The 16,946-nt window shown below is 37.1% G+C and overlaps 2 protein-coding genes across 4 annotated transcripts; one reads left to right on the top strand and one right to left on the bottom strand.

Annotated features, from left to right (window-relative positions):
- Nucleotides 1-446: 446 nt before the first annotated feature.
- On the bottom strand, nt 447-11,291 carry gnb1b (guanine nucleotide binding protein (G protein), beta polypeptide 1b). Of its 3 annotated transcripts, none has more exons than XM_085274439.1 (11): nt 10,892-11,291; nt 6,151-6,260; nt 5,944-5,982; nt 5,757-5,863; nt 5,515-5,578; nt 3,779-3,941; nt 3,407-3,473; nt 3,116-3,317; nt 2,795-3,011; nt 2,542-2,657; nt 447-2,222 (listed from the first exon to the last, which is right to left on the bottom strand). In XM_085274439.1, the coding sequence occupies exons 2-10, from the start codon at nt 6,205-6,207 to the stop codon at nt 2,551-2,553; spliced, it is 1,023 nt and encodes a 340-aa protein (XP_085130565.1). In that variant the 5' UTR covers nt 6,208-6,260; nt 10,892-11,291; the 3' UTR covers nt 447-2,222; nt 2,542-2,550. The 3 variants fall into 3 exon arrangements, with proteins under 3 accessions (XP_085130565.1, XP_085130564.1, XP_085130566.1); XM_085274438.1 differs by lacking the exon at nt 10,892-11,291 and adding an exon at nt 7,679-7,807; XM_085274440.1 differs by lacking the exon at nt 10,892-11,291 and adding an exon at nt 6,466-6,718.
- Nucleotides 7,049-16,924, top strand: LOC146574618 (calmodulin-like protein 6). The gene is made up of 3 exons (XM_085275481.1): nt 7,049-7,065; nt 14,751-14,916; nt 16,787-16,924. Exons 1-3 carry the CDS (start codon nt 7,049-7,051, stop codon nt 16,922-16,924), a joined length of 321 nt encoding a protein of 106 aa, XP_085131607.1.
- Nucleotides 16,925-16,946: the final 22 nt, after the last annotated feature.

Here is a 16,946-nt window from a genome sequence, read left to right as displayed (position 1 = left end):
GGTGAGGGCGGTGAAAGCCCCACCAGCACAGACATCTACACCAGCAGAAGCAGGGCCTTCTTCTTGGTTTTTAACCAGGGTGCAAATGAAAATTTTTACTTCAAGTCATATGAAAGTGACTTTGAAATCCTTGGAAGGAAAAAAAAAGTACCATATAAAATTATGTTGCTGAAATCTGACAATAAAGAGTAATAATACAAGCACTGTTACACAATTTTAAAAAAACTCAAAAAAATTTCTGCATCCAGATGCATCACAATTCCTTCTGCATAGATCAGAAAAACAAATCCGGTCTCTCTTTAGTGAACACAATACAATTACTGCATACAAGTTAGTTCTTTTTTTTTTTTTAAGGCTCCCTCCAAAAACTCAAAGCTGCACAAAGCAGTGAATTGTTTAAATGGCACATCAGAAGATTCTGACAGAACCCTCACAAAAACACAAAGCAAGATCTCAAACAGCTTTTTATTACATTTTCCAATCAATAACAGTACAATTTAGTACAGTATCTATCTTGCATCCAGCTCACCGTGGAACACCAACAGACCGAAATGAAATACAAAAAGTGAATAGGTACATAAGGGTGCAGAGCTCTATAATATTAATGGAAAGAGAAAAGGGAATCCACCTCAGTTGAATTGCATTTTCACTTGTGGCCATACACGAATACATCACATTTATTGTACATCATCGCAGAAAGGAAAAAAAAAAGAAAAAAAAGAAAAGTGAAAATATGTCACAACTTTAACAAAAGTGCTTCTGTATACAGTGAAAATGTTGTCATTCAGATGTTCTGATTTTCAAATTTAAGACCAATGGAGGGAGGGAGGGGGGGGGGGGGGTGTACAAAAAGTTTTAGTATGGACAGTGTGTGAGGACATTTCTGTTCCATTGTGTGTGTGAAGATTTGAAGGAGAGAGGACTTTTCAAGGATAGATTTCTCACAATGATTGTAATAATTATTACAAAATTGGCATCAATAGAACTGGTAAGCATAATTTACATTAAGTATGCAGTCAATAATAAGTCTGTTTCCATTCTTGCTCATTCTGGTGCATAGCGTTACCAGTATTAGTACATGATGTATGTATGCAGAGTTTGAGCCAAAAATAAATTGGCCTCTATTAAGTTCAATCAACAGGTTACTCTCCTTTTTGGAAACAAAAGAAAAATCTAGGATTTTTGCACCATTGAAAGCAAGTCTACAGCATGCACATCTAAATTAACTCGTGGCAGACAAAATTAAATGTCTTAACTTAAAACAGACCATTATTTTCAGACATTGATTTTGTACATTTCATTCACAGAGTTGCAACTGCAGTCCCAAGCAAAGGAAGTGTCTATTAAGTCAGGTGAGGTGTTTCACTCAAAGTGGATACGAAACACAAATCCCCTTTCATATAGTAAAATCGAGCCATGCCTCAGTTACCTCAGCACCCTAAACCAAACCCTTCCCACCAAAAGTCAAAGGCATGTACAAGAATTAAGGGGCTTAACTGGATAATTTACTGGTAATAACTCTTTCTGTACTGGAATGAGCATTCATAACTTATAGCATGTGCTTGGTTAGTTAACACAGTATTAGTTGAGAGGCAAAGCTTCATGTGCAAAAGGCTGTGATGAAACAAAAACAGCTAGTATATAAATACATCATGGACATTTTGAAAGCTGCTCGTGTAATATGATCCAAGCTTTTTACTTCTGCATGGTTTTCTCATCTGTCTTATATGATTCACCTGGATTAGAAAGACAAGCTGTAATTCAAACATATCTAAAACCACTAAAGAAATATGACAAAAAAAAAAAAGCCATCAAGAATAACAAACCATCAGAATAGAAATCTTAAAAAAAAAAAAAGAAAAGAAAAAAAAGAAAAAAAAAAAAAGGAAAAAAAAAAAGGAAAAAAGTTAAATAATTTGTACAATTACACTCCAACATTTGCTTTCAAGACGCACACATTTGCATGGGATGATAGTGTTGTTTTCTCTTTCAAGGTAACATAAAATGGTCCAAGAAGGAATGCACAAGTTTTGGATTTGATACCACAGGAGATCCTTTCTTAACTAGGTGATAAACAATTGTGCTCTTCTTTGTGTAGGAAAGGCATTGGTTTCCCTTCGTTTTTGTGGTGTCCAAGTCAGTTTAAACAGTGTTGAAGAAGATGCTGTGAACATTCTCAAGTTGTAATGGTCTTCCAGTCAACTTTGGAGTTAAATGAACATCTGAGAAACAAAGAAAGGTTAAATTTAAGATTTGAATAATATAATCTGACCTACTGTTTAGCCTTTTTTTTTTTAATGTTCTGCCAGGTTAAGACCTTAAAACTTGATGGACAAAGATCAAGCACTGATTGTGTCCCATTACAAACAACAACCAAGTGTGGAACAAGCGTAAAGGTAACTGGATTTTGGAGGGAAATTGGCATTTATTTGGATACAAATGTAAAAAAATAATAATAATAACAAAAAAAATAATAATAATATATGCAAAAAAAACAAAAAACAACAAAAAAACCCAAAAACAATCAAACAGTAAAAGAACCTTCAGGCTTCAATTCCAGATCTTCAGAAAACTGTCCCAGGATCCTGTTGCAACTGCCATGCCATCATCAGTAACCCCCAGGCAGCTAACGCGGTTGTCATGTCCAGCCAACACACCTATAAGCAATCATAATTGTCATTTAGTTAACAGTAGTGCACTAAGGAAATACAGGTCACATCAATTTGGATGTTACAAAGTGCTCTTGGGATTTACCAACACTAAGGAGATAAAAGGCTTTTTCAGCAATACTAACCAGCACGATCAGCTTTTAGTGTGTCCCACACATTGCAGTTAAAGTCATCATATCCTGCCAGAAGAAGGCGGCCACTCTTTGAGAATGCCACAGAGGTGATGCCACATATGATATTGTCATGAGAATAGATCATTAATTCCTGATCAGCACGCAGATCGAACAGCCTGCAGGTGGCATCATCAGAGCCCGTGGCAAAGGCATTTCCATTAGGGAAAAACTGCAAGTTCCAAAAACAGAAATAATTATTGTCCAATTATTGATTGAAACAGGAAACAAATTTAGCAAGCAAAACACTTGTATTTACATGTGTATGGAACTTACACAGATGGCATTAATGTCAGACTCATGGCCAGTAAATGTCTGTCTGCACATGCCCTCTCGAACATCCCAGAGTTTAGCAGAGGCATCACAAGCACCAGAGACAAATAACCTTGAGTCAGGGGCGAGTGACAGGCTCATGACATCACCGGTGTGTCCAGCAAATGTGGTTGTCTGCTGGCCAGTCTCAATGTCCCAAAGTGCACTGTGAAATAAAGGATTTAGAATCAGTTTGCCTGTTGTCTAGCACGTTAACTGCTCATTAACGGAACTCAATGTCATCTTTTCACTCACCAAGTGGTATCTCCAGAGCTTGTAACAATCTGGTTGTCATCAAGAAAGCGACAACAGGACAGGTATCCTAATATTGAGAGTCAATAGAAGTCATTAATACACAAGTGAAAGACAAATGTAGAACTAGCAGTGCACATTTAACCCCTACTTGCAGTTACGACTAATCATCAATTAGCAGTAAATAGATCAGTTATTTAAAATTCATTGAAAATTAAAAAAAAAAAAAAAGACTAACAAATTTTTAAAGCAACATACACCTTATCATGCCACTGTTTTGTTGAATCCAACTATAAGTTAACATAGACAATATGGCAAAAGAAGCATGTTTTAACTGATACTTTGCTGTTTGAGAAGACATTTACAACCATTTACCTGTATGTCCAGCGAGCTCACGGCTCACACGTACATTCCCCTCACGTGTTTTCAGGTTGTAGATGGAACAGATGTTATCTAAGCCACCACAGGCCACATAGTTTCCTGAAGGCGCATATGCGCAAGTCATGACCCAGGAAGATCGAAGTGGAATGGCATGAACCTATAGAGTAACAAACAGACACATGCACAGATACTTAAGTTCCATTTTGTCAAAGAAACAAAATCTTCAAAATAGGATTACATACCTTTTGGAGAGCAATGTTACAATAACTAAATTTGGCATTTAAACACTAACACACAACAATGTCAGTCTGCCTTTATAAAGCATAAAATAAATGTCAATACTTATTTATACAATTTAGAAAGTACTGCAACTCCTTCACTTTTTACACTTCAAAGTTTCAAGCTTTCTTTTAAACAAGTATTCAGACCCTTTGCTATAGCACTCAACGCTGTAGTCAGCTGTGTCCTGCTGGATTTAATGTGTCCTTAAAATTTGTGTGTAGGGCTTCAGTAGAGTTGACCTATGTCAAAATTATTGGATTAAACAGTTTAGAAAGTTCTGCCAGGAAGACAATCATGTCAGCACGTCATCAAAAAGGTCTTTATGGTAGAGTAGTTAGACAGAAGCCAAACACAAGGTTCCTTTAAGAAAAAAGAAAAAAAATCTCCAGAGCGCAACAACCTGACTGCAGCAGTGAACCAAAGCTTACAGCAAAGAACGCTCTGGTGGCTTGCTGACAAGTTTCCAATGGTTCCTTCGAGGACAAGCCTAGGCCTGAAATTTAAACTGAACAAAAGATGTTTCTAAACAAAAAAAACAAAAACAAAAACAAATTCTTTTCAAGTCTAAACTATAAAAATAAGCTATTGTGAGGTACTGCCAGATCACAAAGTAAGTTCTTGTGACCCAAGCTACAAACTCAGAAGAGGCTGCACTGTTGAGATATTAGACCGCATCCTGTAAAAATCACGGCCGTAATTTTTCCATTTCAATGGGAACATGATATTAGTCAATAATCTGCTGCTTAGGGACACCATAATGCAACAGCTTAATTAAACAAGAGGATGAAATAACCAGCCTTGCATTAAAGTATCCCATAAACAAATCAAACCTCTATCTACCCTTTAATGTTGGAAGAATTACCCTTTAATCTTTTTATTACCAGCTGGATCATTGTCCACAGTATCATGTTAAATTATATTATCCCAAAAGTTTCTTCAGTATCCCAAACAAGTCAGAAAGCTTTTTAAGGATCCCGAAGAAACTTCTGTCTTTGGTGGAGAAGCCAGATTACCTTTTAGGCATTAAAACAGTGTACTCATTCCTCCGATATCAACAACTGCACACCAGACACATCAGCCTCAGGGGAAAGGGCACAAATGCCTCTTGCTCAGCTGATCTGCAACACTTTTAAATATAAGTTTTCCCTCTTTTCAATTCAACATAGCCTCATAGGTTCAAAAAAATTGTTTTATCCCATAAAGAAGTACAACATAGTACAAAAGGAACAACTTAAAAGGTAAACTAAATTTATATAGTTTTATTAATTTCAAGATCACTTAGTATCCAATCTATGTAAACATTTTAAAAAATCAGAATGAAGATGACCGCACTTTTTTTGTCTGCGCTTTGTAAGGCTGTGTTGTTACTGACTCTCAACTAGATTAAACACAAGGTTTGCCTATTATTCCATTAGTCCTCATTATAAAATAATAATGAAGAAAATTACCTTATTTGTGGTATAGCTATCCCAAATAATAAGTTTGCCATCTTGAGAGGCACTGACCAAGAGCCTACAAAAAAAAAAAAAGAAAAGAACAGTAATATGAACATCACTAACACAGTATCCAGGGGTTGTCACGCATCTATTTTTTATCCAGAGTTAAAAACAATAGAAAAATATGCATAAACTGCTGAAAGACACAAAGTTCACTATGCTCCACAAATCATATTCTGGCTGTTAGGTTTTACCTAGAATCTGTTCCCCAATGCATGGCATATATTTTAGCCAAATGGCCCCGCAGCGTTCGTCTTGTACGCATCTGGATTCGGCCAACGGGGTCAATATTAGCTGTGATCTGTAAAACATTAAGTGCTATAAGGTTCATTTCCCATCAAATGCTTTTCAACCCAAACACTATGAAAAGTTAAATGTTACCTGTGATAGTGTGGCATCTGCACATGCTTTCCTGGCATCCTGAGGAGACACAAAAAAAAAAAAGAAAAAAAAAAAGGGGGGGGGGGGGGTCAACACTTTGGTCAGACATTTTCCATCTCACACCAGTCTCGACTGGAAGGGCTGTCAGATTTTTCAGAATAAACGTCTGTATGCTTTTATGTGGAGAAGTGATACTTTGTTACTCACTCTGATCTGATTCTTGAGCTGCTCTGCCTCTTGGCGTAACTGGTCCAGTTCACTCATCTTATTCTGCTTTTTCAATTACCTTACTCCAGCTACCACGGGCACTTGTTGCTCTAAAAAAAGCAACACAAACAAAGGAAATATGAGGAACTTTAATCTTTCAAGCAAACCATTTTAAAATCAAAGCTGTAATGAAGACAAACGCAAAATGGGTCTGAACGCAGCTCACAGACCTGCAGTGGATAAAGATTTTCACCAAGATTGTTTTGATTGAATTGATGGCAAAAAAATAAATAAATAAAAAAAAAAATTGTTTACCTACAATATGTCCAATGTGCAGTTCATGCTTCAACCTTACTTTCCCACCTCAATGTCACCAGCTAAATCCTGACACACAATTCATATTGCCAGACAAATCTTGTTAACGCATGACTTTCCAGTGATCCGAAAAGCAGTCATTATCCTGTTGACCTTAATCCCTGGGATACTCAGAATTTCAGTGATCAATAAGCCACTTATATTAATACAGAGCCGCAAAGCACGCTCAAAGTTCAGCTAATAAAATATATACATATTAATTTTACTGATTTTATATATATATATATATATATATATATATATATATATATATATATATATAGAGCATTCTTAGTGTGTCTGAAATTTCTTTGTATGAAACACTGATTTCATTCACATGTAAGATATCAGGAAAAAGACAAAAGCTCAGCAATGCAATACTGAATTAAAAACTGCATTTAGCATGACAGATTCATCTACCATTTTAATTTCTGTTATGGTTGGAACATTTGTTAACTGTCCATTTCAGTAACGTCCACGTCAGCATACTTAGAGTAACGAAAAGTAAGGTTTTCCTAAGGTAGAAGAATGAAACACCTAAAAGATGGCTGCAATCAACAGGTAGGAATGGATTTATGAATATAGTATTGAATTTAATAATAAGGTCAGTAGGAGGATTATTAGTTGGACAAATGTTCTTATACTGACTCCAGTTATCCTGTAAGACAAATAACCTTGTGGTAAAATCCATCTAATGAATTATGAAAGTGCGGTGAACAAAAATACTTTACAAAACCAACCTGAAGCTGCACACGGGACATCTCTTTGCATTTAAAATGGGAAACGGATACTTCTGTATTGAACTGCAAAGAGTAAATAAGTTACCAACCTGAAGTGGAGAAAACACTCAGTTTTGACCAAATGTAAGATCAGCCATAATTTTCTACAGATTCAAGAGTTATTGTATTGTTAGAACATGTGAACGCTTGGAAGCCAAATTTTTTCTAAAGAATTGTAACTTCCTTCTATTATACGGATACTGAAGACGACGGTCACAAAGTTAAACTCAGAATTTTTACTTGTTACACATGTAACAGCTTAAAAGTGAAAAATAAATAACATTACCAAACCTAATTAACCCAGAAATTAAAAACAAAATGCAATACAGATTTAAATATGATTGTAAAGTTACTAAAGATCAAGTTAACTAGCACTGCCCTACTAGTTACCTTACCTTGTGTTTTTCCGTCAGCTCACCTATGTTACTGGAAGTTGCAGGACAAGACTGAAAGTCTTCTCAACCTTATCTACACAATCGTCTAAGTTGTCTGACTGGTTGGCCTTTCTAACTCAAGTTATCCTCTTATGCTCATTAATCTTATAATAAATGTGTCATGGAAAGTAATCATGATTAAGCATCATCCAGTGACAGCAGGATGCCATTCTCACCTTGAAAACCTCTTAAAACATAATTTTAAAACTATATTCCCAACTTCTCTCAACCTGAGAAAAATAAAAGAACTAATAATTGAAGTTAGAAATATTTACTACACTAATGTAGAGTTTCCTGTCTTAACTTTAAGTATAATTAATCCCATGAACTCAAAAATAAAACAAGAGTTTTTATTTAGTACACAGAGTTGGAAACAACTACAGAAAAAGGAGGTTACATAAGTAACTCTGCCTGATTTTGAACTTTTCCAATGAATTTAAATTAAATTCTTTTAAGTTAAACTGATGAGTATCTATCACAACTAAACTATGAAAAGCTGTTAGTTTTAAAGTGCTACTCAATGTTCAATGTTTTAAATTCAAACTTGAGTCAGATGAAATAAGACACCTACATCTTTTTGTTCTTTCTTAAACTGCCAAATTCCCCAAAAAATAAAAATAAATTCCAGTGGCAAATATTAATGTGGAATAGCCTGAAGTCATGTTATAAATCTGAGTTTTAAATATTCTACATTCAGAAATTAAAAAAATAAAATACAAATTCAATCTTGTTGACCTCTGTGGATGCTTACAGTTAAGGAGTTCCTCTCCCTCATCACTTCTCCTTTCCAAGCGCCTGATCAGGGTCAGCTGACTGCATGATAAACAATGAGCAGTGGCAAACAGCCTGAAGTTGCAGCTCACTAGTTTTCAAGTCCCTTAAGGGTAGATTGCGTCTGCTATTTTAGGTGTCTTCTACATTTTCAGTTAAATGTGTATGTTTCACTAGATAAACAAACATTTGTTCTCAAGAACATACCGGCTTATCTGTACTGTTAAATAATAATAATAATGCAATATTTCACAGGTCTAAAGCTGGATCACAGAAAAAGCCATAACCAGCAGTATCACTGAGCAACTCCATAATCCTAAAAGCTAAAATCCTCAGTCAATGAGTCTCTAATCCTATCCATGTCCACAAATGTAAACAGCTGGCAAAGCCTGTCCAGGCATTAGAAATATGTTTTTCCAATCATAAAAGGATGAGATTAATCTTAATTCTTTTACACACAACTAATCCAGGCACTTGCTTTGAGAAATTGCCAGGATTTTCAGCTTCCAATGACATCGCAACCATATTACAGATCCTCTCATGCAGTTGTGACCAGATACAAGTAGGACTACTTTCTGATGGAATCCAGTAACATACAATTAACTTCAAAACACTATTGGTAGTTTTAACAACAATGCAAACAGACTTTGTGACAGAAATAAAATGTACTAGTATAAATCAACAGCATGAACTAACGTGTTTGTGTGCAAAGGTTTAACCAACAGTGTACGGGTTGTACTGATAGTTGACACAGACATTGTGTGCAGTACTGTGATTTGCCTACAACAGTCACAATGAAATCATTTGCATTGGACTTTGCGTTGCATTTGAATGGCTGCCGGATAGCTGTTTTAACTCCGCTTTTGGTTTGAATTTGTTTAGTAGGTTACTCTACAGAGGCTGCACGCACATTTCAGGAGGAAATTACACGCAATTCTGCACAATAAGGTGGCAAAAATACTGAGTGCTGCACAGTGTAAAGATAATATGACTTGCACTGAAGATGCAGCTAAACGCCATCTTGCAGACTGCTGTCCGCTAGTTAGCAAGCTCGACAGAGTAGGCCTGCAGGCAGGGCAGAGCTAATATTCAAAAAATTAAAGTCACCTTATTAAGAACAGTTACACACAAGGGTTAAAAATGTCTGGAAACGAGCAGAGTCAATGTAACGCAACACTCGCAAAATTTCATAACACGCGAACCAAATAGCCAGAATTATCTAATGCAAAATAACGTAACCACAGTCACTTCAGGGAAGACTCCGCCGCTCTTCCGCAATTATACAGGGTGCTATGTAGTTAGCTTTTAAGCAACAGTGGGTAAACCAGAAAACTGGCTTGTGGATTGGCCTTCGGAGATCCACTTACTTACATACTAACAATCTTGTTAAACGCAGTACTTCCAAGTTAATTTGATTACCGCGTAAATTTATTTGGTCCTTTTAATCTTGCAGCAGACGGAGGGAGGGGGAAGACTGTAAAACTGCAAGGTCGGGCGGCGATGGCCTGTTTTACTCCAGCAAGCGACAAATGCAAGAAGAAAAAAAAAAGGGGGGGGGGCTGGGTGTTTTCCATAAAGCAAATGACCTTTCAGAAAATAAGCGAATACAGAAAGAAAAAATAAACTAAATCCATGAAACCTGCAAGTTAGCTGGCTGTTTATAAGTAATGTTCCCAACACGAGTTAAGGCGTTGCATCGATGCGGCCGTTTTGTTGCAGACAGGCACCGATATGCTAACTTATTTGCTCGGCTGGTAAAAACAGGGTGTAAACGCGGCAATGGCATTTACGTTAAATAAGTGTTGCAATTTAATCCACAGAAGCGTGCGCAGAGTTAACAAGTGATGCTATAACCCACTCTTTTTAATCACAAGAAAAACACTGTTTGCTGTTATTACGGGACGTTTATTGTTCCAGCCCAACCCAGTATGTCATCATCAACTCACAAAATCTTTAAATATACCATTTCGATTATAATGTAAGTCAGTGCAATCAGTGAAGCTTTAAATTTAAGCATGATTACTGCAGTTGTCTCTTATATCATATGGTTATCAATGCATTTTATATCAAGAAGCACCTCCGCTGGGCCAACATTATTACTTAAACGCCAGCCAGAAGCTTCCTCCGACATTAATTGTAGCTAACGTTGCTCAGATGCTTGGATACTAGTTAAGTTCTGTCATTTAATTTGCAGCTAATACTCTACACCGGGATCCACCGATGCAAACACTCTTATGGCAAAATAGCCAACTTAATGCTAGCTAACCCCTGCTAACTAGAAGGCTAGGCTACTGCTACCCCACCCCCGGGCAGTTCAATTCCGCCACAATTCATTAGCTAAAGGTAGAACAGTTACAATTACAGCTCTAAAAGCAGTGTGCTGGTCGCTTCATTTTGCCTTACCTGATTCAATTTGCGCCTGTTTTTGAGTTTGGGCATTGACTGGAACACGGGACGGTGTGTATCTCCGATCCACGCATCAACGAACACCACAACGCTAGCTTACTAACTAGCTTAAGCCAGCTAGCGTAGTTTTCCGAGGAGTAGCCCTTCCCGAACGCAGGCTACGGCTGGGGGAGCTTGACAACCTCAGTCAACCAACCGGAGAGGGGAGGGGACGGAGAGGGGGGAATCACACCCACTAAAGCCCTTTAATGAAGGCACTGCCCAGGCAGATAAAAAGCCAATCTTTAAATTCACTAAAGCTCACCCAACAAGACAGCCTACTGTCTCCCTTTTGCCGAGCTTAACATCTGCCCTTTCCGTAGTAACACTCTTGTCCGGCCACCGAGCAATGAGATGGGCGCGGTAACCCTGCAGTTAGCGCTGGGAAACCCCACGTTGCAGCAGAGAGGGAGAGAGAACCTTCGATTGGAGTTCTATAACTGGATATGCTACAATTATCATCAGCCCCCTTGCAGCGATGTTTAGCACGTCTAATTTTGTACACGCGTATTTAATTCGAGCACAATACAGTTTAAGAGAGCACAGTGTTCGCTTATGTTCTCAGCAAAGGAGCCTAAGTTAAAGATCGAGTAAACAGGGCCCCAACTTCGCTTCTAAAGTAGGAAGTGGTAATCATGATTTCAGTACAGTACTGTAGGGGGGGGGCATTTGCTCAATTTCAGGAGCTACACCCAGGCCTGATTACTGCCAGACCTGCAGAATCAAGACATCAAGTAATTAAATAGCAAGTTAAAAGGTCTCAAAAGCAACCCAAGAATAGATGATAAAGCCACTCACATCTATGATTCTGGGTTACAAATCCATTTCCAAGATTTTTTTTTCCAGTCAACCACGGTGAAGGCCATTATCCACAAATTTAAAAAACGTAGAACAGAGGTGAACCTTCCCATGAGTGGCCGATCTGTCAAAATTACTCCATGAGTGCACCAACGACTCATCCAGGAGGTCACAAAGAACCCATTACAACATCTAAAGAACTGGAAGCCTCAGTTATTGCACTTAAGGTCAAAGTTCATGATTCAAAATAAGAAAGCAACTGGGGAAAAAACACTCACAAAAATTGTATGATTACTTTTTCAACATATGCCGCGATGCAATGCAATTTTCTGCTGGAAAATCTTGTTGGTGAGCATACATATCAATGCTACTTTGATTGCACCAGCAGCCAAAATGCTCTTGCAGAGTGAGTATACACACCCTAGCAAAGACACAATGACATAGCTGCTACTTGACCCTGCCTCAACATTCCATGAATCCCTAACTGATAGAGTAGGGGGTAGGTAAGATTTTTTTTCCCAGAGGGCCGCACAGGCTTAAAAAATCCAAATGAAAAAGTTGTTATATACATTTTAAATTAGCCTACATCTTGCCAGTTGTATGATATGTACTACTGCACTACTACTAGGTCACTGATATTAAAAAAAAAAAAAAAACAGCACTGAATTAAAATTAAATAGCTGTGTGGACCCAGTGCAGTCATTCACCTCAAGATTCCTTCATCAGTGATTACACTCTGATTTCACTGGCATTTGTTTTGCTTTTCTCTTAGGACATCAGGGGTTAGATTGAGATAGTTCAAGGCTGATCCCTGCCCTCGAGCATTATTTTACCCATGTGAGCTATAGTGCATTTGTGAGATGGCATGAAACAAACCTTATCTGTTCCCACCCCACAATCCATGGGACCCAAAGGATCCCCCGTCAACTTCACAGTGCCAGATACCACAGGACACCCCCAGAGGTCCCGTTTCATGACCTGACAGAATAAAGCTATTTTGGTGGCATGAGCGGTTTTGATATTTAATTTAGTCATACTAAGCAGTCATCTGATGCACAAATACACTCGTAAAAAAATCCTAATTGGACCCAGTTCATGTAAGAAATACATACTAGACAAACTAGAATATAACAATCCAATTAATCCATACCAGAAAAAATAAGTAGCTCAGGAATGTCATACAGAAAAAAAAAAACCTGCAATGGATTTGGTTGAGTAAATGTAGTAAAGACGTTAACTAAAGTTCCACATGTAATCACCTGTCAGGCAAATTTCTTAGCTACCTAGTTAGCGACTACCAACCTCTTTGTCTCACTTGCCTCACAAATTCCATCTTATTCATACCCGTCACCACATCCTCTCATTATCTAAGCCCTCGCTGCATCTTGTCCATCCTTCCTCTTTCAATCAGACTACTCTCCCTTCTCTCCATTTTCAAGATACCATCTGGAGCTCAAAGTAGGCTCAGATGACATAAGACCTGATCTTCCTACATTCATTTCCTTCTCGCATCATCCATTCATCATCCATCACTACCCTGCATAACTAAACCTTGAAAACCTTGAATCGATTATTGGTACTGATGGTCCACATATATATAAAAATATAAAGACAAGATGGGAATCGGTTGCATTGAAAATAGTGTTTGACAAATCTCTTCTTAATACACAGCATGTGAAAAGCCACTGTGTTTACCTTTCCCTCTTTATTTTTGTTAGACTCACATTTTACGACAGGATTTATCTACTATAATCTTTGCCATCAGCAAAACGAAGAATACATAGAATCTCTTTAGTACCATACCTCTGAGTGACCCCGTGGAATAAAAACAAATGGCATAACATTTGGATTATCATGACCATCTTTATTATGGCTTGTCAGTATCATTTTAATATTACATTTTGATCATGAATGAAAGCAGTTATTTGATTTCAACATGCAGATACAGAAAGAAAAGTATTCCCACATTGCTGTGTAAGTTATAATTCAATGTATGTGAATTCTCCCGGTCATATTATTTTTATTTGCAAATGTCACAATGATCTATTAGCCATGTAATTGCTTAACTAGAAGGACAGGAACCTGGTAAATTCAGCTCATGAAATTCACCTGACAGCTGGTAGTAATGTTTTTTTTAAAAAGTAACTATTATTTCATTGCCTATTACCTAATCTACATATTAAATGCTAATAGCTTCACATAACTTTTAATTTTGATTTCTATGTTGTGTCCTTTTAAATTCTGCACTCTGCACTGAATTAGCCCACAAGAGGAATGAGGTGTACACTGATACACAGCTCTTTCACTCAGCTAACAAATGTGAAATTCTTAATGTTCCCATTGTAATGTTGAAAATAACATCTTGCAGTTGAGTGCCTCCTTATTTGGATGTCAGCTTTCATAAAAGTCACCGGGGGGCTGTGCAAACACCTGCTAATGGGCCACACTAAGCTAATTGCAGTTCCCATAACTGTGTCGTCATGTGACACTGAGGTCACACAAAAATGCATCTGATTGTTTACAATATTTTGCTGCGTTGCTGTTACTTTCTCTAAAAATACGGATATTTGACGAATTTAAAGCTATACAAACTAGTTATTTTCCAGTGTAGCTGTGTTGCATTTGATGGGTGAGATCAGTATCAAATTATTCCTCATGGGTGATTAGCAAGTCCACCCTCTAAGTGCCATAAATGGTCTTCTGGCAGGCTTTTCTAAACTCTGGGGAAAGAGCATTAAACATTTAGAAATGATGAGGCTAAGACATCCTCTTATTGTGCATTAAGTGTTTTTGGTACACACAGTACTTGCACTGACTCGTTTCTATATAATCCTGAAAAATTGGTGAGTATGCTATCTTGAGAATTAACTATTAATAGTTATTAATTTGAATAATATCTAAAATGACTAACTTGAAATGAGAGGTTTTAGGATCATGATTAACAATCCTCTAATAAATATTGTTGGCAGCATAAAACTGCAGCTTCTTAAAAAGTTTCCCCATTTTCATTTCCTTCCAGGTCAGCAAATTATCACAAGATCAAAAAATACAATGTAATTTTTGAGATGTTTGATGAAGAAGGAAATGGAGAAGTGAAGACACAAGAGCTAGAGAGGATGATGAGTTTAACTGGAATCAATCCTACCAAGAGCGAGCTCATCCAGATGGCCAAAGATGTGGACAAAGAAGATACCTGCAAAATTCCTTGCTATGGGAATAAAAACCCTCTGTCTTACTCTGCAGAGTTCTTGAGCTACCCATAATTTCTCCATATGTTCTCTATAGTGATCTTAGACTGAAGAATAGCAAATATTTTCTTTGGCCATTGGCTGCTTTTTCACTCATTTTCAGCCCAGTTCTTGCCCCTGACCATTTTCATAGGATTTTTCTTTTGTTTGTTAAACCATTTCACCTCAACATACATTCAAGCATTAAAAAAGCACCAAAGTCAAGAGGTGAACCAGTGTTGTGTCTACATGTAACAGACAACGTATCTTTGGGCACTTTGTTACTAGCAGCTCTTCTCAAAAATGCAAAATTTGTTCTAAAAACGAACTTTGAATGTCCTCCAAGAAGCGTGGAAAACATTTCTTGAAGACTTCTTAAAGAAATTACAAGAAAACCTGGCAAAGAGAGTTCAGGCTGTGTGGAAGAATGAAGGTGGTCATACCAAATATTGACTCTCAAGTGTACAAACACCGTTTCTGCCTTATATACTAAATTTCAAATTATGTTTGAACATGTTTCAATAAATCACTGCACCTATTCATCATTTTCTTAGCAAAACATGCTAGGTATGGCATGGCTCAAGACTTTTGCAATGTACTGTATCTATCTAGCAAGTGGACATAGAACTTTCTAAGGTTCTACTTCTGTTGTCTGCTGATTGAGCTTTAATCAAGTTGTTGCAGTTGTTATGCTTTATTATACTGTGTTGCACGTAAACCGGTTCTATTTACATACTTTAGAAATGTCTTTTTCTACATCCACTGCACATTAATGTGTGCATTAGTGGAAGCTTCATCTCTTTAGAATCAGCCCAAACCAGACAAGTAAAATGCTGTAGCGATAATGTGGCTTATTCAACTTAGGAAAAGTGCTGATATGAAATTGCTGTTTGGTGTTTGTTGATCTGATAAATTAATCTTAAGATATTTGTGGTATTATCCTTTGTGCCTATTCGGGCCCAGAATTTTAATACACATCTTAATCGATTAAGGATTTATGAAGCAGCTTTCCCAGAGAACAATAATATTCCAAAATGCATTTAAAAACATTATGTATGCCGCAGTCTTACTGCAGGTTTCTCTGTGAATCACTAGGTGGCATTGTTTTACAGTGTGTAACCTGAGAAGTGTCTAGTGGTTTTATTATTATTTGCATTGCCGAATCTCCCAAGCAACCGAAAACACACACACACACACACACACACACACACACACACACACACACACACACACACACACAGAGTCCAACATTTAAACTATTAAATTATACATTCATTTGTTAATTTTTGTAGAAATGAAATGCTCATTGTTCCTCAGTTGTTCCTAGTGTGATTTAAAAGTTTCTTGCATTTGTGAAATGAATGATATAATGAATTAACCATTATATGACCTGTGATGCACTGAAACACTGCATTCCTGGGATTTAACTTATGCTGAAGTATAGTTTTCATGTCACTTTAACTTAGCAAAACTGTGTTAGTTATGTTATGTGTCATTTCATCTGAAGAACTGGAGGAAATATTGCAATTTCCTTTCCTGTTTCCGATTTCCTATTGTCTTCCCTGCTCTCTTTACACCTCCCTCCTCCGTTTTCTGTCTGAACCAATGCAAGCTGAGACATACCCACAATTTTGATATATATCTGTAGAATACATCCCTTTAAAGGAGATATATTGCTTGGAGAGGATCTTCTTTAGGTGTAGTTATTATGTACTGTGTAATTAAAAGGGTATATGTAGCCCCTATACATGTAAATGTATTGATTTTTTTTATATATGCATAAAAATCACACATGGAGCAGATTAAAATGTATTATTTTTGCGATGTTTCAGGAAAAAGAGTATTTAACTATGAAAGCTTTCTGGGTCTCATGGTTCTATACCATGAAAGAACAAAGAACCAGGATTCTGAACTCAGAGCTGCTTTTAGAGTATTTGATAAAGATGGTAAGAAATATATTGCCTGAACACGCTCAAGTAAGTAAAACA

The sequence above is a fragment of the Mchenga conophoros genome, linkage group LG5 (genome assembly GCF_057382185.1).
Source record: "Mchenga conophoros isolate Kocher_MC1m ecotype Shallow Benthic linkage group LG5, M_conophoros_male_GT1.1, whole genome shotgun sequence".
Classification (NCBI taxonomy): Eukaryota; Metazoa; Chordata; class Actinopteri; order Cichliformes; family Cichlidae; genus Mchenga; species Mchenga conophoros.
This window is presented reverse-complemented; position numbering and strand designations above follow the sequence as displayed.

Coding starts and splice junctions, on each gene's coding strand:
- LOC146574618 (XM_085275481.1), top strand. Junction 14,917..16,786: donor TGGCCAAAGATGTGGACAAA/GAAGATACCTGC, acceptor TTTTGCGATGTT/TCAGGAAAAAGAGTATTTAA.
- gnb1b (XM_085274439.1), bottom strand. CDS start 6,207: ATGAGTGAACTGGACCAGTTACGCCAAGAGGCAGAGCAGCTCAAGAAT. Junction 5,864..5,943: donor CAGATGCCACACTATCACAG/GTAACATTTAAC, acceptor AATGTTTTACAG/ATCACAGCTAATATTGACCC. Junction 3,942..5,514: donor ATAGCTATACCACAAATAAG/GTAATTTTCTTC, acceptor GTTACTCTATAG/GTTCATGCCATTCCACTTCG.